This window comes from Nuphar pumila, chromosome 3, assembly GCF_984573655.1.
Source record: "Nuphar pumila chromosome 3, dmNupPumi1.hap1.1, whole genome shotgun sequence".
In the NCBI taxonomy this organism is placed as follows: Eukaryota; Viridiplantae; Streptophyta; class Magnoliopsida; order Nymphaeales; family Nymphaeaceae; genus Nuphar; species Nuphar pumila.
In genome coordinates this window covers 2,497,614-2,525,266 of record NC_143251.1, presented here as the reverse complement: position 1 = coordinate 2,525,266, position 27,653 = coordinate 2,497,614, and the positions used below count along the sequence as shown (strand labels likewise).

General features: G+C 37.1%; 1 protein-coding gene and 1 long non-coding RNA gene across 4 annotated transcripts; one reads left to right on the top strand and one right to left on the bottom strand.

Annotated features, from left to right (window-relative positions):
- Window positions 1-427: 427 nt before the first annotated feature.
- On the bottom strand, window positions 428-27,081 carry LOC149841626 (casein kinase II subunit alpha-2-like). 3 transcript variants are annotated; one of them, XM_089998590.1, is made up of 10 exons: window positions 26,553-27,081; window positions 26,304-26,433; window positions 24,724-24,918; window positions 23,526-23,683; window positions 7,420-7,510; window positions 3,112-3,177; window positions 2,268-2,350; window positions 2,017-2,080; window positions 1,821-1,889; window positions 428-700 (listed from the first exon to the last, which is right to left on the bottom strand). In XM_089998590.1, exons 1-10 carry the CDS (start codon window positions 26,885-26,887, stop codon window positions 641-643), a joined length of 1,251 nt encoding a protein of 416 aa, XP_089854716.1. In that variant the 5' UTR covers window positions 26,888-27,081; the 3' UTR covers window positions 428-640. The 3 variants fall into 3 exon arrangements, with proteins under 3 accessions (XP_089854716.1, XP_089854717.1, XP_089854719.1); XM_089998591.1 differs by lacking the exon at window positions 2,017-2,080 and having other exon boundaries at window positions 26,553-27,080; XM_089998593.1 differs by lacking the exon at window positions 24,724-24,918 and having other exon boundaries at window positions 26,553-27,074.
- LOC149841627 (uncharacterized) lies at window positions 3,551-5,150 on the top strand. The gene is made up of 2 exons (XR_016431001.1): window positions 3,551-3,995; window positions 4,774-5,150. It is a non-coding gene; the product is annotated as an uncharacterized LOC149841627 (long non-coding RNA).
- Window positions 27,082-27,653: the final 572 nt, after the last annotated feature.

Sequence of the window (27,653 nt, the reverse complement as noted above, 5' to 3'; positions counted from 1 at the left end):
TGAATGGCCAGGATTAGGCGATCCACATCTTGTTTTATTCCCAAAAACAGCCTGCCATTTCTTTCCTTCCAAGTCTGCTACCAGAAATCCAACATTTCCAAACCCAACGCCATTTCTTAGGGAACTTGACAAAATGTGGGCTCAAAACTAGATCCCTGAGGGCTGAGATTTGAGGAACCAAGATGAATAAATCCCCCCAGGTTGTCTTAAAAATGAATCTCGAGTTAAACAAGCTGTATGTTAGGTGTTTGTTGCCAGTGACAGATTGACCTCAAACTAGTAGTGTCATGGCCAATGCAAACCCATCCCATCGCCTACACACGCAGAGAAACCACCCCAGGAACAGAAACCTAACCGCGGTGGCTCTGCCTGACATACTTACGATCACTGTCCTGACAGCGTTAACTTAATGAACAAAAAAAGCTGCAGTTGAATATATATGTTTATTTGATTTGCTGCATGTCCAGTAATATCTAATACACTTGTGGAACGTTTTTTGGTACACACCCACCTGGTGTACAGAACGCAAAATAGATAATGTGATACTACGTCCAAACACGCAATAGCTGACTCGTCAATTGAAACTAATAGTAGAAATCATGCACAAGATTGCAAAATCAGGAAAATTTTAACTCCATAATCACTGTGTGCGAGTTCTGCAATTTTCTGCTGTCCTAACTTGAATGAAATAGGGGTGTGCCTGCAAGGATGCAACCCAAGCATCATTAGCAGGATATAAATTTATTTAAAATGCATACAAGTAAATTCTGCCACCGTTAAATTTGCTACTATCAGAATCCGACAAAAGTGAGTTAGCTTTATACTTCAACACTAAGCACCATTCAAACTGAATAAGCCACGTGCTTCTTTTTTCACGAGGAACGAAGAAACCACCCCTAGAGTAAGAGGCCTGGTCACGCTGAACTATGCCTGCCATACCTACGGTCACTTTTCAGGCAGTGTAAAACTACTCAAACTCAGTATAAGGAGATATCTCCCTATCACCAAGCCTTTGTACAAGAAATGGATAAACGTGTCCGTACATTCTCAAGAACTGACTGAGAGATTGAACCAGTTATGCAGTTATCAAATCATGGATCAGCATACTCCACGAAGTATGATTTTTCATATGCAAGAGCAACTAGCAGGCATGGCCCAGTGATGCCAAGCAAATATAAAACTCAGATATAAATATCCTGATTCTCGATTTTGCAGAGAACCACCCAATATGTGTTTGCCATTCATAACTTGGAACAAAAAAAAGTAGAAATACAGGTACACTTGAACGCTTCAACTTAAAAACAATGGAAAGCATACAAAAGTACATTAAACCAAGTAAGTAAGCAACAGTTTAATTAAAATAATATTAAGTTAAAGAAACAAAGAATTGATTAATGATGGTCCTGCAAAATCATATATATGGGAGAAAATGAACTTTCAAAAAAGTTACTTTTATAAAAGAGTACATGCAAACTCAATACCACTGAGCACAGCATCAATTTTTTGGTAAAACAAGGATTTGACTAGCACAGGGGATGGCTTCAGGCCATGGCAAGGCAAACCACCCAAAGACATCCTGTTTACTAGAAATTCATGAAAATAGGTCCCAAAAGATACAAGGGAAACGTGGAAAATCAGTACAACATCTGAAAAGGTTGACATTGGAAATGCATGAAAATGTAAACAGAAATAGAACATACGTGCACACATGAAAGGGGGAATTTTTTTTACTTCAACCCACTAATAATAAAGCAACTAAAATATTAGATAAATAACACATTCCACACTCATTAATATAAATCACTAGGAACCAGAATTACCATTGCTTCCCGTGCTGTAAGTCTATCTTGGTGATCATAGCGAAGAAGTTTATCAAGAAAATCAATAGCCTGCATCTCATAAAACATGGTAAGTTAGACGATAGAACCAATGAGAAAATGAATCTCATTTTATGTTGAGAAATCACGAAAGAATATGTTTCAAAAAAACAAAAATCCTCTAAGAAAACCATACAACCTCTGGGGAAACTAAATGCTGATTATCCACATTGATAAATTTGGACCAGGGCTTTCTACTGTGCCTGAATGGAATGGTAAGTGCGAAGGACCAAAAAGAAAAAGCCATAAGTTGTCATAAACAAGCTGCTGCTTCTGTAATTTTATAGAAAAGAACTACTAGCCCAAAGAAACTACTTTAAATTCTCAGGTCAAATTGAAAACCCTTGTACAGTGTACAACAAGTAGCTACATTTCAGGTGCCAATAGTACCTGCCAACTAGGGCATCCAGTTGAGGATCAAGTTCCAAGCGGTATTTATTCAGGTAGGCATTTAACTCATCCGTACCAAGTACCTGAAAGGTATTAAATAAAAGAAATGACATTTCAGATGGAAAGAAACAGCTAGTAGGTAATCCCAAACCTCAAACTGGTGAGATAGTTGAGCAACAACATTCATACTCCATGTCATTTAACAGGAAGTATGTCATTCAACAGGTAAGTATGTCAGTCATGTAGCTGAGAAAAATTATAGAATAACATAAAAACAAGAATTGTCATGCCCCCTCAATCCCCATTCTAAAGCTTTCTTTTTTACCCCTGATTATGAATAAATCGATCAACACACTTCTAAACTTCTTAACCCCTATTATGGAAAAGAAAACCCTAACAAACCTTAAGTGACCTGTGTCCCTAATAAGACAGAAGTTTCGTTGACTTTGTTCTAGCTTTTTATAACCATGTCATACAGCCACCAGGAAACAAAATCCAGAGAAGGAATGAACACTTTTATCACAAACAGATGGCAACCCAGACCTATTTCCCTCCCATATCTTCTCCATCTACCAGCCTATTGCAATGGCCATCATTGGCTGGAAAATGATAGACATTATTTCCAATTGGCAGCAGCCATCTGATGGCTGGAAAGACCATGAGAGGGGAAGAGAGGATTTGGCATAGGCATGCCATTCGAGATTAACTAAAACAATGTAGGAAAGATAAATTTAATCATATCCAGATGCTCCTTACTCCAAAATAATTATTATAGATTGGGAAAATTCCTGAACGAAACAAATATCTAGGCAGATAATAATAGGAGTTTTGTTTTCAGAAATACCTTGGCAATCTTAACCAGCTGATCATGGTTATCATGGCCATAGAAGAAAGGCTCCTTGCGAAAGATCTGCAAGTCATAGAAAAGCTCCTTATTATCCAACAAGAATGTAGGAGTCTCATCTCATATTGAAACAAGACCATACCCTTCTTTTTGGCAAAAAAGATAAAGCTTTAATTAAAAGCAAGAGGAGACAAGATGTTACGATACTAAGAAAAAATAGCATAAAAAACATCAAGAAGAGCTATACATACTTATATATGTGTATGTACATACACATATATACATACAAAATATGTATATATATATATATATATATATAAATAGTTATAATAGGTAATACCCATTAGGGGTATTTTTTTCATTTTACAATTATGTAATAGGCTGTGCACATTAGGGGCACATCAATCTTTTTCTATTTTCTTTGTTTTTTTTTTTTGTAATTCCCTTGTAATGTAGGGCTTTTATGATCAAATGACCATAAAGTCGTTCGGACTCCCCAACGGCTATAAATATAGACATCGGGAGCTCCCAATGACTATATGGCGCTCCCTTGGCCCCTTTTGAGATGTATAAAAATGGACATCTTGTCCCTAATTTTGTTAATGCTTTCCTATGCATTCTAATTCAATAAAGATTTATTACTTTTATGTTTTGTGTTCTTTTGTGTATGCCCATTGGTGGCTCTTGTGATCTTATGTATTTGTCATTGATTGGCTTGTGTATTGTCCCTTTGTGGACTTGTGCACTCTCTTTTGATCATTATATGTCCTTGGTGGCTCATTTGTACTTATGGTATCAGAGTCAAGATATGACCATCTTGGTATTTGGTTTTTAACGATAGATTCGGGATTCTTTGATCGTGGAGATAAGGGAATCTTAATCCGGTAAGTATTTTAAAATCTTTGTTTATTTTTGCTTTTGTTGCATATCTCATGCATTTTGTACGAGAAAGCATTTGCTTATGTTTTCTTTAAAAAGGAAAATTATTAAAATTGTTTGATTGTTGTTCCTTCGAAATCCTTTTTAAATATTGTTTGTTTTTTGGTTTAGCATAAGCACATGATTGAGCTCTTTTGAATGTTTTTTTGTTTTTTTTTCAAAATTTACTGTCTTTATCCTTATCTTGGACTTAGTTGAACTCATATTGGTGTTGTTTTTTCAATCTTGTTAAATAGTTTAAAATGATTTGAAATATCTTTTAATTTTGCATAATGGTTTTGTATGTTATTCACACGTGTGATCTAATAGTTTAAGTTGTGGTTTGAATTTTCTTTGACATGCTCTTATGTGAAACCTAGATACTTTTATGCATTTGAGAAGTATTAAGATTATATGTGGTTGGTTCTTAGTGGCCATGAGTATCTTGTTATTTATGTAAATTTGAGTTTGTATACATGATTTCTCCCTATTGATATATGATCTTTGTACACTTTAGATTGTGTTATATTTTACGTACACCTTAATGAATGAGTTTTTTTATTAGTGCATAAGGTCTTGAGCATGTTTGCCACATGCATGACTTATTCCTTATGGAAATTATGCACTCACCCTTGTGGAATTTATGTTGAACTCTTTCATGAGGTTTATCAATACATTTTAATGTGTTTTTTAAGATTATTAAAAATATTAATTTTATTGTGTGTTGTCTTGTTGGCCCTTTAGTGTCCCTTGTGATTGTGTCCATTTGTGGCTTATGTTTTTGCCAAAGTTGTCACTCGAAAAAGCAGAAACGGGAAGAGAGGCACTTCTAAAATTTTAGGGAGCGGACACTTGGAAGCGAATTGGGAATCGTCTAAAAAACGAGAAGAGAAGCGAACCCGAAGCTACCTAGAAATCAAACCAGAAGCAAACCAGGATTCGAAGGAGAAACGAAGAAGGAAGCGAATATGAATCGAAAGATAAGCGAAAATGTAATTATATTTTTTCTCTTTTACCAAATCTATTAGTGAAGCAAAGAACAATCAAATGTACCTGCATCACAAAAGTATCTATACAATACATGCATAAGTAAAAAGTATAAAGTACAACATTCACCATCACTCATTTTCTTTATCATTCAGCAAAACAGTAATTAACCAAGCATTATGATTGACAAGAACACTAAACAAGGAATTGACTAAATAGGACATATTGCATTTATTGCGTGCATTTACTAAAGTTATTTGAAACTTTTATTGTCAAATTGGTTCTTGTTTCCTTCATCCTTAGAAAGAGATTTTCAAGGTTCTATTGCCTCTTTGTTTTGGCTTAATCCATCATTTTCTACCCGATGCATCCATTATTTTGTTTGGCCTTTTCGAGGTGAGTTGTGTGCACCTCGATGTTATGAAGCCAAAGATGTTTGTTGGGGTGAGTTATGTACACCTCATTTTTCTTTGTCAATTTAAAATGTGGATTTATGAGTGTAGTATTGGCGCTTGTTTTGGCTCTGACTGACAGTTGTTTAATCTCTAGTTCTGTGTAGGGGTAGGCAACGGGCCAGTTTTGGGTCAAGGTTTTAGGCCTGGGGCCGTTAGCTATCAAGCCGAAACCCGGCCCGTCATATACGTGGGATGGGTCTGGGTCAGCCCGCAAGCTATCGGATCGGCCCGACGAGCCTTAGCTATTTATTATTTTTTAATAATATACAATTTTTAAAAAATAATAAATTGCATAGTAACTTTGTAACTATTATTATTTACCTAATTAGTTGCATTAAGTTTATGAAAACTACAAAGATAATTAGTTGGGTACATGAGAACTTATTAATTTATTTATTATTTACCTAATTAGTTACATTAATTAGTTGGGTTTGGGTCGGGCCGGGCCCGACCCTGCCCGCTTCACATTGGCCCATTGGGCCCAGGTTAGGTCATGGACTGCTCTTCAAACCCGAGCCCGTTAAGAACCCAACCGCACTTAAAGCTCGACGTGCCGAGCTCTAAATGGGCCCAGACCAAGCTGGCCCGATGCCCACTCCTAGTTCTATGAGTGATATATCACTCAGTTGTTTATATGGCCCTTGTTGTTTATTGGATGCTCGTATTGATCTTTATCAGTGATGGCTCAAATGTTATTTGTTTGTAACCATATTGGTCTCTATGGATTAAATCTCATAATATTGCAAAATTTATTGCTTTTGCCTTAATTTGAATATTATTTTCAAACCCTATTGTTTATTGACATTAGTTTGATTTCATTATAATATTTTTACCTTGTATTTTATCTACTTTTTTCTCTTATTTGCATGTCAGTTTTCTTTGGACAAGGAATCTTATTTTATCAGTTTACAACCATGGTTGTGGCGAGTTATGTGCACCCATTGTAGCTGATGGGATTTTTACTGTCTTACAATCATTTGCGAGGTGTTTATTGTCAGTTTAGAACTTTAAATAGACGATATTGCTGGGGCATGGTCACTGGTACGGTTATTGATAATATTTGTGTTTGATCTATTGTCCTATGCACTGATACATTCGAATTTTGAGGGTGTTGAGTTGAAGTCAAAAAGGTGAATTGCTTGTGGTAAGCAAACTATTGTTGAGATTTGCAAATATTATTTTTTTTTGTTATGACTTGTATGTGGGATTTTAAAAATCTCTCCATGTATTTTTTAATCTTTTCCTCTGCCCTTTTGCCCTTGTATAATGAAAACATTTGAAGACTTGTATTTACAAACTTTTGGTTATCACGCTCTAAAGTTTGAGGGGGAGTGTTAAGTTGTATATATATATATATATATATATATATATATATATATATATATATATATATATATATATATATATATATATATATATTAAGTGATGGTAATAGGTAATACCCATTAGGGGTATTTTTGTCATTTCTATGTAATACGTTGTGCCCATTAGGGGGGCACATTAATATTTTTGCATTTTATTTATCTTTTCCTTTTTTTGTAATTCCCTTTTAATGTAGGGGCTCTATGGTCAAATGACCATAAAGTCATTGGGACTCCCCCAACGGCTATAAATATAGTCGTTCCGTTGGGAGCTTCCAATGACTATATAGGGCACCCTTGGCCCCTTTAGAGATGTATAAAAAGGGACATCTTGTCCCTATTTTTGTTAATGCTTTCCTAAGCATTCTAACCCAATAAGGATTTATTATTTTTATGTTTTGTGTTCTTTTGAGTATGTTCATTGGTGGCTCTTGTGATCTTATGTCTTTGTCATTGATTGACTTGTGTATTGTCCCTTTTGTGGACTTTGCTTGTGCACTGTCTTTTGATCATTGTATGCCTTCTGTGGCTCTTTTTTACTTCTCTTCCTTTCATTACAAGAAGAACATCATAACGGTGATACCAACCATTCCTGCAAACATGCAACCAAGGCTCCACATGTCCAAAGAATAGTCATAATCTTGCAGGTCCACCAATAGTTCAGGGCCCTTGAAGTATCTACAAAACAAATAACAAGAAATGAAAAAAAAAAGATGATTCTGTAATAAACTGAAAACAAATATTAGTAAACATTTAGAATCATTAAACTAGTACACCTCAATGATTACCAGTGCTTTCATATATAAAGGAAATGAGATTAGATTGGAACAGGCACTCCTTTTTATTGTAATTTCACCCCGAATACTGATTTTATATATATGTTCAGAGGAGGAAAGTTTAGTCCTTAATAGACGTTGTAAAAACAACTAAACAGCTGATAACTATTAATACATAAAAAGATATGATCCAAAGCATGCATACATGAGGTTGCGGACATTAGAACTTGAAAGGAAAATGATTTCCTTCAGGGGGTCATTTTCTAAACAGGGGGCCAGGGTCCTTCTTTCGTGCAAAATGCACACCAGTGTTGGAAACTGCCTGAAACTTTGGGTGTTAAAATGTAAAACTGTACATATATGTATATATAATAATATTATATTATTATATATATATAAATACATTTTTAATTTCTTTCTTTTCTGTATTTTTTTTCCTTTATTTTTATTTTTTTGTCTTTATGTCATCTAGTTCAATTTGAACTAGAATGACTGTTGCTAGTCAAGTCCTGTCCAGACTTGACTAGCAATTGAGTCCTCTTTCAGCTGTGTATATAAAGGGGTGCAGCCCCTCTTGTATTTTACCCCAATGCTTCTTAAGCAATTGGTTTTTCATATCAATAAAGAATACATTTTTATTTTTATTTTGTTTCCAGTTATACCCTTTTTAAGGGTTATGCTTTAGTGTCATTCTTGACACTTGCTCTTGTTAATCAAAACACGTGTTTCGAAGATCCCCATTTCATTTCATGGTATCAGAGCCGCGGAAGTACTAAATCTTGAGGAAAAGCTGCCTCGGTTTCCGTGCCCGTTTGCAAAAGTGTTCGCTACTTGAAGAGAAGTGTTTTATCACTTCATTGGAGAAGATTTCACATCTTGTTGTATTGTTTTTTTTTTCTTTCTTTCTCATTTTCCTTCTTGTTTCTCTTCTATCCCTATTCTTTCTCTCCTTGTAATCGATGGATGACAATGATAAAGTCACCATCATGCCTATGAAACTAAGCGATACGAACTATGTAACATGGGCTTCAATCATGAAGCACCATATATGGGGAAAAGGCTTATGGGGGATTGTGGATGGTTCCGATTCGGAACCTAAGCTATCTCTTACTAAAAAGGAGAGAGATAAAGAGGTCCCTCTATCGGAAGAAGAGAAAATCAAGGCTATTGCCTCATACGAGAAGAAATGGAAAGAATGGAGAATATCTCATGCGAAGATAATGTCATGGCTTATCAATAGCGTTGACCTTAAAAAATGCTCAAGTCTTGCCAAATTTGATCATGCCGATAAGGCATGGGAATACCTTAAGAATATGTATTCCCTTAAAGATATTGCACACGTGTGCAACCTCCAAGAAAAAGTTCGAATGATGACACAAGGAGACAAAACTATTCGTGAATATTACAATGGGTTGTCCGAACTTTGGGAAGAACTTTCCCTTTTAGAACCAAAGTGGCATTGTGCCGAAGACATCGAGCTTCGTCAGAAACAACTTGATGCTGAACATTTTTACCAGTTTATCACTGGATTAAGGCCGGAATTTGAAACCACTAAATCGGCCCTACTTCACCGGGGAAAAATTCCTTCTATTGTTGAAACTATTGAAGAGTTAACAATGGAAGAAAATCGTCTCCAGAAAGGTTCTTTAAAAATTGAAGATGATTCCGTTTTAGTCGTGTCTAGACCAGGGAATCATGTTCGATCATATAGGCCTCCTCACTTTAACCGACAAAATGGTGACTATGATAAGAAGAAAGTTATTTGTCATCACTGTCATGAACCGGGACACTACAGGCCACAATGTCCCGAACTTAAGGAGCTGAGAGAAAAAAGAGCTGCAATTGCTGGATCGGAGCCTAAAGATCAGGATGCACCAGTTTCCCTGGCCCAACTAATGGAGATTCTTCAGCCTCTCATCAAAGGTGCCTCTTCCTCATCTGAAGCTTCAACCGGCGCAGCAGCCTCATCTTTTTCTGATTTAGGTAAAATTTCTTTAGCCTCTTGACTCTGGTGCATCTTTTCATATGACCCCAAATAATCAAAGTCTATCCAAATGTGTTAAAAATAAAACAAGTGTGTCAAAGGTCTTTACTGCTGATGGGACTTCTCTTGAAATAGAAGGAATAGGAAATTTTGAAAAAATTTATAAAACAAAAAAAAAATTTATTCCAGAAATTAGACATGTTCCCAAATTAAATTTAAATCTTTTATCTGTATCTCAAATTTCTGATTATGGGTGTAATATTTCTTTTTTTCTCATGGTTGTTGGGTACAGGATCGCCAGTCAGGCAAGCTGATTGGGGAAGGCCATAGAGAAGGAGGACTCTATTACATGGATTTTTTGGAAATGCCGAAGAAAGCTTTTTGTTATAATATTCAAAAAATAGAGTTGGAACTGTGGCATAAGAGACTTGGTCACCCACATATAGCCAAAATCCAACATTTTCCAAATCTAGGAAAATTTTGTAACTCTGAATCATTTGATTGTAAAGATTGTATTCTCGGCAAAATGAAAAGATTACCATTTCAGAACAGAACCTTTTTCTCTTCAAGACCACTTGAATTAATACACTCGGATGTTTGGGGTCCTGCACCAGTAATTTCTAAAGGAGGATTTGTTTACTATGTTATTTTTGTCGATGATTTCTCCCGACATACGTGGATGTACTTTCTCAAACATAAGTCTGAAGTATTTTCATACTTTCAAACTTTTCATAATATGGTTAAAAACAAATTTCAAAATGATATTACTATTTTTCGCACAGATTCAGGGGGAGAGTTTTTATCCACAGATTTTCAAAATTATCTTAAATTGCATGGCATCACACATCAAAGATCTTGTCCTTATACACCTCAACAAAATGGACTGGCAGAACGAAAACATCGCCATATTATAGAAACCACTAGGACTTTATTAATAGCAAATCAAGTCCCGAAAGACTTTTGGGCAGAAGCTGCCTTAACTGCCACATATCTCATTAATAGGATGCCATCTTCTTCGTTACAAAATATCACTCCCATTGAAAAACTTATGAACATTTCTCCAGACTACTCTAGACTAAGAATATTTGGGTGCAAATGTTTCATATTTACTGACAAAAATGATAAACTTTCCCCTCGTGCGATTTCCTGTGCCTTTTTAGGATATGCTGAAAACCAGAAAGGTTATAGATGTTTTGACTTCAAAAATAATAAACTATATGTGTCTAGAAATGTTTCCTTTCTTGAAAAGGAAAGCTTCTTTGATTTTAGAAAATTAAAAGACGTCACTGAGTACTCCTTTTTGCTAGATCTAACATCAACATCTGATGAATATGACCTTGACTGTAACTTTGATGATGATCAAAGAATTATTGATCTTAATGTTGAAAATGAAGAAGTTCATAGAGATACTAGTATTCAATATTCCAGGCGACAAGAGTCTAATCCTCCATGTGCACTTGAGAAATATTCTAACATTCCAACTAGACAATCATCCCGAATCTCGAGGCCTCCAGAAAAGTTTGTATCATACGAGTCTTTCTCACCCACATGTAGGGCAGTTATTGCATTAATTCACTCATATGAAGAACCATCCACATATTTTCAAGCAAAAAATGATATCAAATGGATAGAAGCCATGAAAGCTGAATTAGATGCACTTGAAAAGGCTTCTACATGGAATATTCAAGATCTTCCTCTAGGGAAGAAAACTATAGGATGTCGATGGGTTTATAAAATTAAAACCAAGAGTGATGGTACTCTTGAAAGATATAAAGCCCGTTTAGTAGCCAAAGGTTATGCCCAAGAATATGGGATTGATTATGAAGAAACCTTTGCTCCGGTGGCTCGTATGACTACTGTCCGAACCTTAATTGCCTTAGCTTCTATCAAAAAATGGTCTATTTTTCAAATGGATGTCAAAAATGCTTTTTTAAATGGAAAGCTAGTTGAAGAAGTATATATGGAACCCCCTCCTGGTCTAAGTATTCCTAAGGGTAAAGTCCTTCGCTTAGAAAAAGCTCTTTATGGACTTAAACAAGCACCAAAAGCTTGGTATAATAGGTTTAGTCGTGTTATGATTGATATTGGTTTTCAATTCTGTTTAACTGACACTGCTTTGTTTATTAAGAATTCTGATGCAGGGATCATTGTGCTTCTTCTCTATGTGGATGATATGATCATCACCGGAAGCGATAAACAGGGAGTTAAAACAATCAAAACACTTCTTAAATCTCATTTTGAAATGACTGATTTGGGCTTGTTGAGATATTTTTTAGGCATTGAAGTTGCTTATTCTCCTAGAGGATATTTATTATCTCAGACTAAATTTGCTTTTGATATTGTTTTCAGGTCTGGTATTACTGATGATAAGAAAGTTGACACTCCAGAAGTTGTTAATGTTAAAATGAAGATTAATGATGGAGAACTTCTTGCAGACCCTACTCCTTACAGACAGCTTGTCGGGACACTATCCTATCTATCCATTACCAGACCAGATATAGCACATGCTGTTCATACAGCAAGTCAATTTCAACATGCTCCTACTTCTGTTCATATGGGAGCAGTCATGCGTATTATCAGATACATCAAGTCCTCTCTTTCACGAGGACTTTTCTTATCTTCCTCCTCTTCTCTTGATTTAATTGCATATACTGATGTTGATTGGGGAGGTGATCCCAATAACAGACACTCAACCACTGGCTTTTGTGTCTTTTTAGGGGAATCATTAATCTCGTGGAGGTGTAAAAAGCAGCAGAAGGTATCTCTCTCATCCACCGAAGCTGAATACAGAGCCATGGCAACCACGACCATGGAAGTAGTTTGGCTCCGACGACTGCTTGCTGACATGGGAGTTGAAGCAACAAAGGCTTCACAAATGTGTTGTGACAACAAAAGTGCGATCTACATTGCCAGTAACAGAACATTCCACGAACGCACCAAACACATCGAAATGGATTGTCACTACGTCAGAGAGGAATATCTACACGGGATAATTGATCTGCCATATGTCACTTCAGAATATCAGTTAGCAAACTTATTTACAAAGCCTCTCGCTGCTCCCCGATTTCACTTTCTCTTAGACAAACTTTCGCTCATTGTACCGTAAGTTTGAGGGGGAGTGTTAAAATGTAAAACTGTACATATATGTATATATAATAATATTATATTATTATATATATATAAATACATTTTTAATTTCTTTCTTTTCTGTATTTTTTTTCCTTTATTTTTATTTTTTTGTCTTTATGTCATCTAGTTCAGTTTGAACTAGAATGACTGTTGCTAGTCAAGTCCTGTCCAGACTTGACTAGCAATAGAGTTGTTGGACTGACACATTCCAACAGCTCTAAATAGAGCTGTTGGACTGTGCCCAACAGCTCTATTGAGTCCTCTTTCAGAGGTGTATATAAAGGGGTGCAGCCCCTCTTGTATTTTACCCCAATGCTTCTTAAGCAATTGGTTTTTCATATCAATAAAGAATACATTTTTATTTTTATTTTGTTTCCAGTTATACCCTTTTTAAGGGTTATGCTTTAGTGTCATTCTTGACACTTGCTCTTGTTAATCAAAGCACGTGTTTCGAAGATCCCCACTTCATTTCATTGGGTTCAGGGTGGGGGGCCGATACCATTTTCATAAAATGGTGGGTCTTCACCCACTTCCGCATGGAGCTGTTTCAGCCCCTGCTTCAATGATTTTGAGCCTCTTTCGATGAATGCACCACAACATTCCAAAGGATGCTAAATGCACAGTAGATCAAATGAATGAAATACAAATCTTGCATCACATGGAAATTGGACATGTATATGGAAACTGATAAGAAATGGACACACGACACAGAAATGATATTATCAAAGATTCAAAGTATATGCATGTCTGTGTATGCATATGCACACATGTTTATGTATATGACAAAAAATTTCACTTTCACAAATTATAAAGTCAACGCTCAAGATCAATAGAATGTCAAAAACATTGCCACGCTAATAACAAATTATGAAGGTAAAAACAGCAAGCAAGAGAGAAAAAACAGATTGAAGTGAATTGTGACCATGTCCAACAAAGGTTGGACCATAGTTACCAGGAAGCGAAATGGATACAAGAAGCAATGCGTGAGGAAGGCAGAAGCGGGGAAGCGAGTGTTAAAAAGTAGTGTGAAGTAGGAAGCGGGATTAGTTTTGGAAGCGATTGTGGAAGCGTGTGAGAAGCAAAAAAGGAAACGTGAAGGAAACGAGGGAAAAGTGAAAAAAATAAATACTGACATCAAAAACACAAAAAATAATGGGGAAGCGAGGGAGAAACGAATGGGAAACGAAAGGGAAGTGAGAGGAAAGCATGCTTTTCATAAATGGGAAGCGAGTTTCCCCCATGCTTCCCCCCCCCACCCACCCTATAGGGGCGCTTCTCATAACTATGGATTGGAATGTCCATAAACATGACGCAACACCCTTTTTCCATTTTAGTGTATTGTCATTTTGTCACGGGAATGCAGGGAAAGCAAACTATCCATGGAGAGGGCTCAAAACTCATAAGCAATGTTGTGAAAAGCATCGAGGCATAGCGAGGCGCTCCACCAAAATCTGAGGCGAGGTGTAAAGCGTAAGCCTCAATTTTTTTTTTTAAACTTAAAAAAACTATAAAAAATTTCTAAAATTATAAATAAATAAAAAATTCTTTATTGATGAAACAACAACCAACAAGAAATAAAAAATCTCAAATAAATACTGAAAAAATATGAGATTAACATGTAAAAATAACATTAATGCAACAACTTGATCTATGTAAGTATCTAAGAAATAAAACATGAGCATTCATTAAATAAAAAATTAACATTAACAATAAAATGCATATTAGCATTAACAACCAAATGTTAATATATATATATATATACATATATATAGGGTTGTGACTGCATGTAATTGCATGACTTGATTTTGCCACTAAAAGGGTTTAACGTCACATTCTAGAAGAGATTATTGCTCCTACAAAATTGAATGCATTAAACAAGTTGACACGGTGATATTAATTTTTTGTGAAACAAAGCAACTAATCTCAATGACTTCATTAACGTAGTTGCTTTGAGTGTATATTAGACTGCAAATTGGTGAACCTGCTACTAAGGGTGTCAATGGATTGGGTATGACCCGATCTTGACACATATTGGAACTTATAGGGCCAAGGTTTGGTTGCAAAGAAGGGATTCTGATTAATTATTCACGTTGGACCCATGAGGTCCGATTATTATATGGGTTGGGTATGGTTTATAAAATTTTATACCAAACCAGGTCTGCCCAGAGTTTCGGTTAAGATTCTCAATTTTTTAATGTAACAACAACAACAACAACTACGCCTTCATCCCAAAACAATTGGGGTCAGCGATATGAACCAAAAAAGAAATTCATTTTGGGTCTTCCACATGAATCCTTTTCCTCCAATCATTTCTATCCAATGCCATGTCCTCGGTGAGGTTCAAAGCATTCATATCCTTTCCTATCATCTCCATCCAAGTCTTCCTAGGCCTACCCCGACCTCTTTTAACTAATATATTTTCCCATTTCTCCAACCTTCTAACTGGAGCATCATTAGGCCTTCGCCGAATATGTCCAAACCACCGTAAACGATTCTCTCGCATCTTATTTTCAATGGGTGCAACACCTACCTCCTTAGGTATCTCCTCGTTCCGAATCTTATCTTTTATTGTATTTCCACACATCCATCTAAGCATCCGCATCTCAGCTACACTCATTTTTTGAATATGATGTCTCTTGGCAGCCCAACATTCCGTACCATATAGTAAAGCGGGTCTAATAGTCGTCCTATAAAACTTTCCCTTCAACCGCAATGGCATTCTACGATCGCACAACACTCCAGTTGCACTTTTCCATTTCATCCACCCAACCTTTATCCTATGATTTACATCTCCATCAATTTCTCCATACTTTTGAATGATGGATCCCAAATATTTGAAATAATCATTCACCGGTATTTCTTGCTCACCAAGCTTCACTACACTCCCATCACTACTTCGTTGCTTACTAAACCGACATTCCATATATTCAGTCTTACTCTTACTCAACTTAAAACCTCTAGCTTCCAATGTCTGTCTCCATAATTCTAACTTAGCATTAACCCCAGCTCTAGACTCATCAATCAAAACAATATCATCAGCAAACAACATACACCACGGTACATTTTCTTGAATTGATCTCGTAAGCTCTTCCATCACTATCGCAAATAGGAAAGGACTTAAAGCAGATCCTTGATGTAACCCAACCGTTATCGGAAAATTGGTTGTCACCCCCCCCCCCACAAGTGCGGACATTGGTTACTACTCCTTCATACATATCTTTAATTATACTAATGTACTTGAGAGAAACACCTTTCTTCATCATTGTCCACCAGAGAACGTCCCTAGGTACTCTATCGTATGCCTTCTCTAAATCAATAAAAACCATATGCAAATCTTTGTTCCTCTCTCTATATCTTTCAATAAGTTGTCTAAGAAGATGCATAGCTTCCATAGTTGATCTTCCAGGCATAAAACAAAATTGATTATCTGATATCATGACAACCTTCCTCAACCTAGACTCAATCACCCTCTCCCAAAGTTTCATAGTATGACTCATGAGTTTTATACCACGATAGTTTGTGCAATCTTGTATATCACCCTTATTCTTATATAAAGGCACCAAAGTACTCTTCCTCCACTCATTAGGCATCTTATTTGTTCGCCAAATCAAGTTAAAAGATTTGTCAATCATTCTAAACCTTTATCTCTCAAGCATTTCCAAGCCTCAATAGGTATACCATCTGGGCCAACTGCCCTTCTTGATTTCATTTTCTTCAAAGCCTCTGCAATTTCTTTCTTTTGAATCTTGCGCATGAAGTCACGATTTATCTCATGAAAAGGAATGGAGAAGTCTCCAAGATCTTGAGCATGACTATCATTAAATAGCTTATCAAAATAATCGTTCCATCTCTCCTTAATCTCCTCATCTTTGATTAAAACCCTTTGCGTTTCATCTTTGATACATCTTTAATCTCCTCAATTTTTTAATGTAAAATAATTAAAAATATTATTTTGCCAGGTATGGACTGGGTCTAGTTTATGTAATTTTTATCGGATCTGGGTGTAGCTTTTCTTATAAAAATCCAGTTAAACCTGAATCTTGATCTGATACCTACATTACTTAGTCGGATTCAGGTTTGGACCCACTTATTTTAACATAGGTCCAACTAATGAGTTGTGGAGCTTGATTCAGAGTTTTTGCCCTTGAAGTAAGGGGGGTCCGGGGGCTCCCCCCGGTGCAGGTCCCACTGCATATTCAGTGGGAGGGGGTCCGAGGGGGGGGGGGGGGCACCCCTGGCGGGGGTCTTATGGGGTCAGCGCCCCCCCGAAAGAAATTTTTTTTGGGCTTATGTTTGAGACTCGGTGTCTTATGGATCACACCCGATTTGTTGAGGTTTAGGGTTGTCGCCTTTGCCTTGTATAAATTCTTTCTTTTCTTTTTCTCTTGTATCTTCCCTTGTCTTGTAGTAAATGCCCTTTTTACTAGCAGCTTAGTTAAAACTGCGTAAAAAAAACCCTAATTTTTGGTCAAATGAGGGCTTTGACCTTCATTTGACTAAAAAATTCAAGGCGTGTACGCCTCGGCTTGAGGCGTGCCTTGTCTCGAGGCGTGCGCCTCAAGGCACATGAGGCGTACGCCTCGGAGCTGTTGCGCTTTGTACATGCGCCTCAAGGCATAAACCCCTCGCCTTGAGGCGATGCGCACTTTTTGCGCCTTGAGGCGCGTTTTTAATAACATTGCTCATAAGTTTCATCCTCAGGTAGAATTAACAAAATTTAGCAATGTGGTGCAACCAAAATTTAGCAATGTGGTGCAACCAGAGTTGTCAGTCAAGAAAGCAAGAGCGGGAAGCGATTCAGAAATCAGAAGCAGAAAATGAGGCACTTCTAAAATTTTAGTAAGTGAGAAGCGCGGGACGACTTAGAAGTGAACCGGGAATCGTCTCGAAAGCGAGAAGGGAAGCGAATCGAAAGCGACCTAGGAAGCGAAGAGGAAACGAAGAGGGAAGCAACGTAAGATTCAAGTGGGAAGTGAATAGGAACTAAGTTTCCCCGATATTGAGCAAAAAAAATGTTAAAGGCTCCAAGCACCCCCCCCACACACACACAAAAAAAAAAAAGAAAAAGAAAATTCACTTGATAATATTGGGAAGTGACTTGGAAGCAAGCGGAAAGCGAACGAGCCCAAAAAAAAAATTACTTAATGATATTGGAAAGCGAGTGGGAAGTGATCGGGGAAGCGTGTTTCCCCATAATGGGAAGCATGCTTCCCATTTAAAAGGGTCGCTTCCCCACACATTTCGAAAGCGATGTGTTTCGCACTTCCGAAACACATTTCAGGGAAGCACGATTCCCTAAGTGCTATAGCGTTTCCGGTAACCCTCGGTGCAAGATGTTAAAATGTAAAACTGTACATATATGTATATATAATAATATTATATTATTATATATATATATAAATACATTTTTCATTTCTTTCTTTTCTGTAATTTTTTTCCTTTATTTTTATTTTTTGTCTTTATGTCATCTAGTTCAGTTTGAACTAGAATGACTGTTGCTAGTCAAGTCCTGTCCAGACTTGACTAGCAATAGAACTGTTGGACTGACACATTCCAACAGCTCCTAATAGAGCTGTTGGACTGTGCCCAACAGCTCTATTGAGTCCTCTTTCAGCTGTGTATATAAAGGGGTGCAACCCCTCTTGTATTTTACTCCAATGCTTCTTAAGCAATTGGTTTTTCATATCAATAAAGAATACATTTTTATTTTTATTTTGTTTCCAGTTATACCCTTTTTAAGGGTTATGCTTTAGTGTCATTCTTGACACTTGCTCTTGTTAATCAAAACACGTGTTTCGAAGATCCCCATTTCATTTCATGGTATCAGAGCCGCGGAAGTACTAAATCTTGAGGAAAAGCTGCCTCGGTTTCCGTGCCCATTTGCAAAAGTGTTCGCTACTTGAAGAGAAGTGTTTTATCACTTCATTGGAGAAGATTTCACATCTTGTTGTATTGTTTTTTTTTTCTTTCTTTCTCATTTTCCTTCTTGTTTCTCTTCTATCCATATTCTTTCTCTCCTTGTAATCGATGGATGACAATGATAAAGTCACCATCATGCCTATGAAACTAAGCGATACGAACTATGTAACATGGGCTTCAATCATGAAGCACCATATATGGGGAAAAGGCTTATGGGGGATTGTGGATGGTTCCGATTCGGAACCTAAGCTATCTCTTACTAAAAAGGAGGGAGATAAAGAGGTCCCTCTATCGGAATAAGAGAAAATCAAGGCTATTGCCTCATACGAGAAGAAATGGAAAGAATGGAGAATATCTCATGCGAAGATAATGTCATGGCTTATCAATAGCGTTGACCTTAAAAAATGCTCAAGTCTTGCCAAATTTGATCATGCCGATAAGGCATGGGAATACCTTAAGAATATGTATTCCCTTAAAGATATTGCACACGTGTGCAACCTCCAAGAAAAAGTTCGAATGATGACACAATGAGACAAAACTATTCGTGAATATTACAATGGGTTGTCCGAACTTTGGGAAGAACTTTTCCTTTTAGAACCAAAGTGGCATTGTGCCGAAGACATCGAGCTTCGTCAGAAACAACTCGATGCCGAACATTTTTACCAGTGTATCACTGGATTAAGGCCGAAATTTGAAACCACTAAATCGGCCCTACTTCACCGGGGAAAAATTCCTTCTATTGTTGAAACTATTGAAGAGTTAACAATGGAAGAAAATCGTCTCCAGAAAGGTTCTTTAAAAATTGAAGATGATTCTGTTTTAGCCGTGTCTAGACCAGGGAATCATGTTCGATCATATAGGCCTTCTCACTTTAACCAACAAAATGGTGACTATGATAAGAAGAAAGTTATTTGTCATCACTGTCATGAACCGGGACACTACAGGCCACAATGTCCCAAACTTAAGGAGCTGAGAGAAAAAAGAGCTGCAATTGCTGGATCGGAGCCTAAAGATCAGGATGCACCAGTTTCCCTAGCCCAACTAATGGAGATTCTTCAGCCTCTCATCAAAGGTGCCTCTTCCTCATTCGAAGCTTCAACCGGCGCAGCAGCCTCATCTTTTTCTAATCTAGGTAAAATTTCTTGGCTTCTTGACTCTGGTGCATCTTTTCATATGACCCCAAATAATCAAAGTCTATCCAAATGTGTTAAAAATAAAACAAGTGTGTCAAAGGTCTTTACTGCTGATGGGACTTCTCTTGAAATAGAAGGAATAGGAAATTTTGAAAAAATTTATAAAACAAAAAAATTTTTTATTCCAGAAATTAGACATGTTCCCAAATTAAATTTAAATCTTTTATCTGTATCTCAAATTTCTGATTATGGGTGTAATATTTCTTTTTCTTCTCATGGTTGTTGGGTACAAGATCGCCAGTCAGGCAAGCTGATTGGGGAAGGCCATAGAGAAGGAGGACTCTATTACATGGATTTTTTGGAAATGCCGAAGAAAGCTTTTTGTTATAATATTCAAAAAATAGAGTTGGAACTGTGGCATAAGAGACTTGGTCACCCACATATAGCCAAAATCCAACATTTTCCAAATCTAGAGAAATTTTGTAACTCTGAATCATTTGATTGTAAAAATTGTATTCTCGGCAAAATGAAAAGATTACCATTTCAGAACAGAACCTTTTTCTCTTCAAGACCACTTGAATTAATACACTCGGATGTTTGGGGTCCTGCACCAGTAATTTCTAAAGGAGGATTTGTTTACTATGTTATTTTTGTCGATGATTTCTCCCGACATACGTGGATGTACTTTGTCAAACATAAGTCTGAAGTATTTTCATACTTTCAAACTTTTCATAATATGGTTAAAAACAAGTTTCAAAATGATATTACTATTTTTCGCACAGATTCAGGGGGAGAGTTTTTATCCACAGATTTTCAAAATTATCTTAAATTGCATGGCATCACACATCAAAGATCTTGTCCTTATACACCTCAACAAAATGGACTGGCAGAACGAAAACATCGCCATATTATAGAAACCACTAGGACTTTATTAATAGCAAATCAAGTCCCGAAAGACTTTTGGGCAGAAGCTGCCTTAACTGCCACATATCTCATTAATAGGATGCCATCTTCTTCGTTACAAAATATCACTCCCATTGAAAAACTTATGAACATTTCTCCAGACTACTCTAGACTAAGAATATTTGGGTGCAAATGTTTCATATTTACTGACAAAAATGATAAACTTTCCCCTCGTGCGATTTCCTGTGCCTTTTTAGGATATGCTGAAAACCAGAAAGGTTATAGATGTTTTGACTTCAAAAATAATAAACTATATGTGTCTAGAAATGTTTCCTTTCTTGAAAAGGAAAGCTTCTTTGATTTTAGAAAATTAAAAGACGTCACTGAGTACTCCTTTTTGCTAGATCTAACATCAACATCTGATGAATATGACCTTGACTGTAACTTTGATGATGATCAAAGAATTATTGATCTTAATGTTGAAAATGAAGAAGTTCATAGAGATACTAGTATTCAATATTCCAGGCGACAAGAGTCTAATCCTCCATGTGCACTTGAGAAATATTCTAACATTCCAACTAGACAATCAACCCGAATCTCGAGGCCTCCAAGAAAGTTTGTATCATACGAGTCTTTCTCACCCACATATAGGGCAATTATTGCATTAATTCACTCATATGAAGAACCATCCACATATTTTCAAGCAAAAAATGATATCAAATGGATAGAAGCCATGAAAGCTGAATTAGATGCACTTGAAAATGCTTCTACATGGAATATTCAAGATCTTCCTCCAGGGAAGAAAACTATAGGATGTCGATGGGTTTATAAAATTAAAACCAAGAGTGATGGTACTCTTGAAAGATATAAAGCTCGTTTAGTAGTCAAAGGTTATGCCCAAGAATATGGGATTGATTATGAAGAAACCTTTGCTCCGATGGCTCGTATGACTACTGTCCGAACCTTAATTGCCTTAGCTTCTATCAAAAAATGGTCTATTTTTCAAATGGATGTCAAAAATGCTTTTTTAAATGGAAAGCTAGTTGAAGAAGTATATATGGAACCCCCTCCTGGTCTAAGTATTCCTAAGGGTAAAGTCCTTCGCTTAGAAAAAGCTCTTTATGGACTTAAACAAGCACCAAAAGCTTGGTATGATAGGTTTAGTCGTGTTATGATTGATATTGGTTTTCAATTCTGTTTAACTGACACTGCTTTGTTTATTAAGAATTCTGATGCAGGGATCATTGTGCTTCTTCTCTATGTGGATGATATGATCATCACCGGAAGCGATAAACAGGGAGTTGAAACAATCAAAACACTTCTTAAATCTCATTTTGAAATGACTGATTTGGGCTTGTTAAGATATTTTTTAGGCATTGAAGTTGCTTATTCTCCTAGAGGATATTTATTATCTCAGACTAAATTTGCTTTTGATATTGTTTTCAGGTCTGGTATTACTGATGATAAGAAAGTCGACACTCCAGAAGTTGTTAATGTTAAAATGAAGATTGATGATGGAGAACTTCTTGCAGACCCTACTCCTTACAGACAGCTTGTCGGGACACTATCCTATCTATCCATTACCAGACCAGATATAGCACATGTTGTTCATACAGCAAGTCAATTTCAATATGCTCCTACTTCTGTTCATATGGGAGCAGTCATGCGTATTATCAGATACATTAAGTCCTCTCTTTCACGAGGACTTTTCTTATCTTCCTCCTCTTCTCTTGATTTAATTGCATATACTGATGCTGATTTGGGAGGTGATCCCAATAACAGACACTCAACCACTGGCTTTTGTGTCTTTTTAGGGGAATCATTAATCTCGTGGAGGTGTAAAAAGCAGCAGAAGGTATCTCTCTCATCCACCGAAGCTGAATACAGAGCCATGGCAACCACAACCATGGAAGTAGTTTGGCTCCGACGACTGCTTGCTGACATGGGAGTTGAAGCAACAAAGGCTTCACAAATGTGTTGTGACAACAAAAGTGCGATCTACATTGCCAGTAACAGAACATTCCACGAACGCACCAAACACATCGAAATGGATTGTCACTACGTCAGAGAGGAATATCTACACGGGATAATTGATCTGCCATATGTCACTTCAGAATATCAGTTAGCAGACTTCTTTACAAAGCCTCTCGCTGCTCCCCGATTTCACTTTCTCTTAGACAAACTTTCGCTCATTGTACCGTAAGTTTGAGGGGGAGTGTTAAAATGTAAAACTGTACATATATGTATATATAATAATATTATATTATTATATATATATATATAAATACATTTTTCATTTCTTTCTTTTCTGTAATTTTTTTCCTTTATTTTTATTTTTTGTCTTTATGTCATCTAGTTCAGTTTGAACTAGAATGACTATTGCTAGTCAAGTCCTATCCAGACTTGACTAGCAATAGAACTGTTGGACTGACACAGTCCAACAGCTCTTAATAGAGCTGTTGGACTGACACATTCCAACAACTCTAAATAGAGCTGTTGGACTGTGCCCAACAGCTCTATTGAGTCCTCTTTCAGCTGTGTATATAAAGGGGTGCAGCCCCTCTTGTATTTTACTCCAATGCTTCTTAAGCAATTGGTTTTTCATATCAATAAAGAATACATTTTTATTTTTATTTTGTTTCCAGTTATACCCTTTTTAAGGGTTATGCTTTAGTGTCATTCTTGACACTTGCTCTTGTTAATCTAAGCTCGTGTTTCGAAGATCCCCATTTCATTTCACAAGACTACAACAGTAGGGCACTAACTTGAGAAAATGGGGCAGTATTGGCTAGAAGATTCAATAATAAACCCAAAATGAGGCAAGTAAGTCAACTTGGCTTAAGCTATACCTCGAAGCAACACGCACATTGTACTCCTTGCCAGGATGATAAAATTCAGCGAGTCCCCAGTCTATCAAACGGAGCTTTCGCAATTCATGATCTATCATAACATTGTGAGGCTTAACATCTCGATGCATTATTCCTTGTGAATGACAATAATCCAATGCCTGCAAACACAAAAGGTAATGAATAATAGACAATGGAATATTTAGGAGTTATAATAACATATTCCAATTAGAGGCATACATTGAGTAAAGGGCACAATAGTGCTAGCATAGATCCATAATCATGAAATACCAATTCCAAAGGGCAGGAATGTTTATATAACAGTGTCCTATAAATAAAATATAGTTGAAAAAAAAATGGCACTCATTTTCAGAATTTGAAGAAAGAATAGGAGAAAGAGTTAAAACATAATCATAAATGCAAGCATACAAGAAAATCCATCACATCAAAGGATTTATCATATTACTGAATTTATACTTTGGACTGGTCAATGATTAAAAAACAAAAGCTGATTCCTAAATTGACCCTGCAATTCAAAAAAAAAAGGAAAGAAACCCTTTTGAAAAGCTCAAAATCCCAGCTCACATGAAGCTCTTTAGTTAGCCTTGTTTGAGCACATTGATGTAACATATTAATCATGATTTTTAAGAGTCGGCTAGCCAGACTCAATCAAATGGGCGTTACAAGAACCTAGATCAATGTCAGCAGTGAAAGAGAAACAACTCAGAGATGAATCAATAAGACAGACAGATGACAATAGAAACAAAACAATCATATGCTTCTTAAGTTACATGAGGTGCTATTGATTTCCCCAAAAGACTTCAATCGTGTATACAGAAAGAAAGTATGAAATCGTACAAATTGGCATGATTTAAAAAAAAACACTTCATGTTACAACAAACACCCCCAGGCAATGGAAACCAAAGTAGATACGCTTCTTTTTTTTTAAAAGGTAAATTGTCATTTGAAACAAGATGAAAGGGGTACATAAAAAAGGTAAAAGATGCTGAAGATCAGAGAAAATGTAGTTGTTTGTGAATAGAGATCAGAAAAGAACTAATTTTCTCAATAGTCAAAAGAGTTTCTAGTTCTCAAGCAATTTAGTCTCCATGGAAGAAAATGTCCACTCATCTAAGAAAGATAGAATAAAAGGAAGATAAGAGATGGAAAAAAATGCTCTTAGTGATGAATATGTATAAACCTTGAGCAGCTCATATATATAATAACGTATGTCATAATCTGTCAATGTTGGGTATAGGACTTTGAAGTCTGTACTGTTCACATATTCAAAAATCAGGCTAGGAGTTTTTGAGTGCTGATCTCGAACAATATCAAGAAGCTTCACAATGTTTGGACCCCCACAAAGGTTTTGGAGTATCTTGATCTCCCTCTTTATCTGCACAATAACCAAATTTTTACACGTATCTAGTAATCTGTAAAAACAAAACATAAAGAAATAGTTTCAACATGCTATTGGCAAAAAGATAGTCAGCACTATCTCCCTTAAGAGGCGTAGAAGTTAGAGGAAATAGTAGAAGAACAGAAATATAAACAACAAAAACATATTAGACCTCCCCGTGGGAGAAAAAGTTACTACTAATGTACAAGTTTAGGACTATGGGACCCCAGAAGAAGATTGCGTCATTCCACAGGTTATGAATATCTCCATATTTCAAGATAGTCTGATTGAACCAACTATATTTAAAGAACCTAAGCAGCATATGCAAACAACATTGAAGGTTTAAACATGAATCTGACTGCTTCAAATACCATTTCATCATCTGGAGCTGAATGTTAGCTCATGTTTGAGCCTGACATTCAATCAGAGTCATCCAAGTTGTATATAGGCCGTTGTATGTTTTCATAAATAAGTTGAATAAGTACCACAACAAGAATCTCACAAGACTTCATGGGCTTCATTTATCTAAAAATGTGGAAGCATGCCAACCTGCATATTGCATCACCCATGTAATGAGATTGCCACACATGTCGCTGGCACTTATGCATTGAGAACTCAGGTTCTGTCATTCCAATCATTCAGCTTTTGATTGACTCGTATGCACTTACGGGTGTACAAGTAGCAAATTCCTACGCAGTAACTACCATTCACAAGCCCAAAGAAACATTAGATTTTGCACACCAAGCATTGCGTATTAGTTACCAAACTGTGAAACTTCACTTCCATTTCCCAAACTCACCAACTACTTTTAGAGTATGTTTGGATAGAGGGAATTTGGTGAAATTGGAATCCAGTTACACTAAGTCCTTTGGCGATTTTTAGCCACAAAGTAGAATTTAGTGGGATAGGATTCAAATTCCACTGAATTTCATAGAAAAAAAAAGAACATATGAAGACAAGTTCTGGGAAAGCATGAATCTTTAGACAATCTAATTATGAACTAGAAAAGAGAATCAACCACAGAAATCCCATTCAACTTAACCTATCTTTTCATCTAACTGAAGAAGTTTCTATGTTCATCCTATTTGATCATATCGCCCGGTATGAAACAACAAATCCTAGTACTGGGTCCCCATTGACAGAATAATCCACTCCAGATTGGAATATTGGGTAGATCGCGGCATATTGACAGTTTGATACATATCATAAAGTACAGTACTATTCCATAAAATGCCATACGATACAGTATACTATTGTATTGTTCGCGAATGAAGTGAAAAGCTGTAAACCCCAATTCATAAATTCGTCTTGCTCTCAGACGCAGAACAGCAAGGATTAACAATAAGATTCGCAAATTCCAAAAGAGGGCCAAAGAATCCCACCTTCTTTTTCTTGACGGGCTTAAGGATCTTGATGATGCACCGCTCGGAGTTGGTGACGTTGATCCCTTCGAAGACCTCGCTGTATTTCCCCCTCCCCACCTTCCGAACCACCTCGTAATTGTCTTGCTCCCTGCATTTCCACCCATCATGAGAGAAGACGTGAAAACCCTAAACGACCCAGAAAACCCTCACACCCAAACACACACAACCTTCTTCCCCCACCAGGAATGACCGAATCAGTGTACGTACCCCCACTGAACGGTGAGGGACTCGTAGTCCCAGTAATCCTTCGGGCGGAGGACGTTGACGTCGGCGTAGACGCGAGCTTTGGACATGACGCCGCCCCTTCTCCTCAGGGAATTCCAGACGACGTTGCCGGTTCTGTTGTCGTCCGTCGGCGCAGGAACGGGAAGAAGACGATGGTGGTGATGACAATGATGACGATGATCCGTCAGCACCCACCTTCCCGATTGAGGATGATGATGATATTGATGGAGATGATGGTGGTGGTGGCGATGATGGGACACCACCACCAAGATCAGAATGACATATTGGAGGAGCACCGACCTCTCCGCATCTTTCATTCAATTCTTTTCTTTCTTGTTTATGTATTTATTATCAGAGGGAGAAGGGAGAGAGAGAGAGAGAGAGAGAGAGAGAGACAACCAGCGAATTGGTGTCACTTTACCGACGGTCGACGGTCGGCGGTCGGCGGTCGAGAGATTCTTTTCGGGGGACGCTAACTTTCCGCGCAACAGGACACGTTGGCGGCGACTCGAGTTGGTGAGACAGGTCATAGATTTGAGAAAGCACTTCCTTTCTGTTGGATATTTTTTATTTTTCTTATGTCATAGAGGCCGGATCTCGGGGTTGGATTTCTGGACCGCACCAGGATTTCGTGTCCAATTGACACGAAGCGTGTTTACAATATAGACACGTTATGATAATTGTGATGTTTAGTATTGTTTTATTACCCGTGCGGCCCGAGTTTGCGAAAGAAGAAAGCGTATTCGTTTCTGGAACTTGAGTTATCCGTGTCGATCTGTGTCCTTGTGACACGCTTCCCAGGGTTGTAGGTTGGTAGGCTTGGGTTGGATTTGGAGGGGTTTCATCGTACCATATTTGAATTGGATAAGAAGAATAAACCCTAACCGGAACCGATGTGATTTTGAGTTTGGGTTTGGTTCAGGGTGGACTATTTATTTTAGATCCAAATGGGTTTTGGGTTCGGGCATATATAGTGTTGGGTGTATTCCACTGGTCGGGCTGGATCTGCAGTGAATGTGAACGGTTTTTTCTGTATCACGGTTCGGGTGAGACCAGATTTATGAATAGGTTTGGATCTATAAA

Coding starts and splice junctions, on each gene's coding strand:
- LOC149841626 (XM_089998590.1), bottom strand. CDS start 26,887: ATGAAAGATGCGGAGAGGTCGGTGCTCCTCCAATATGTCATTCTGATC. Junction 7,511..23,525: donor AATGTGCGTGTTGCTTCGAG/GTATAGCTTAAG, acceptor TTTGTTTTGTAG/ATACTTCAAGGGCCCTGAAC. Junction 2,351..3,111: donor AGCTGGTTAAGATTGCCAAG/GTATTTCTGAAA, acceptor AATACCTTTCAG/GTACTTGGTACGGATGAGTT.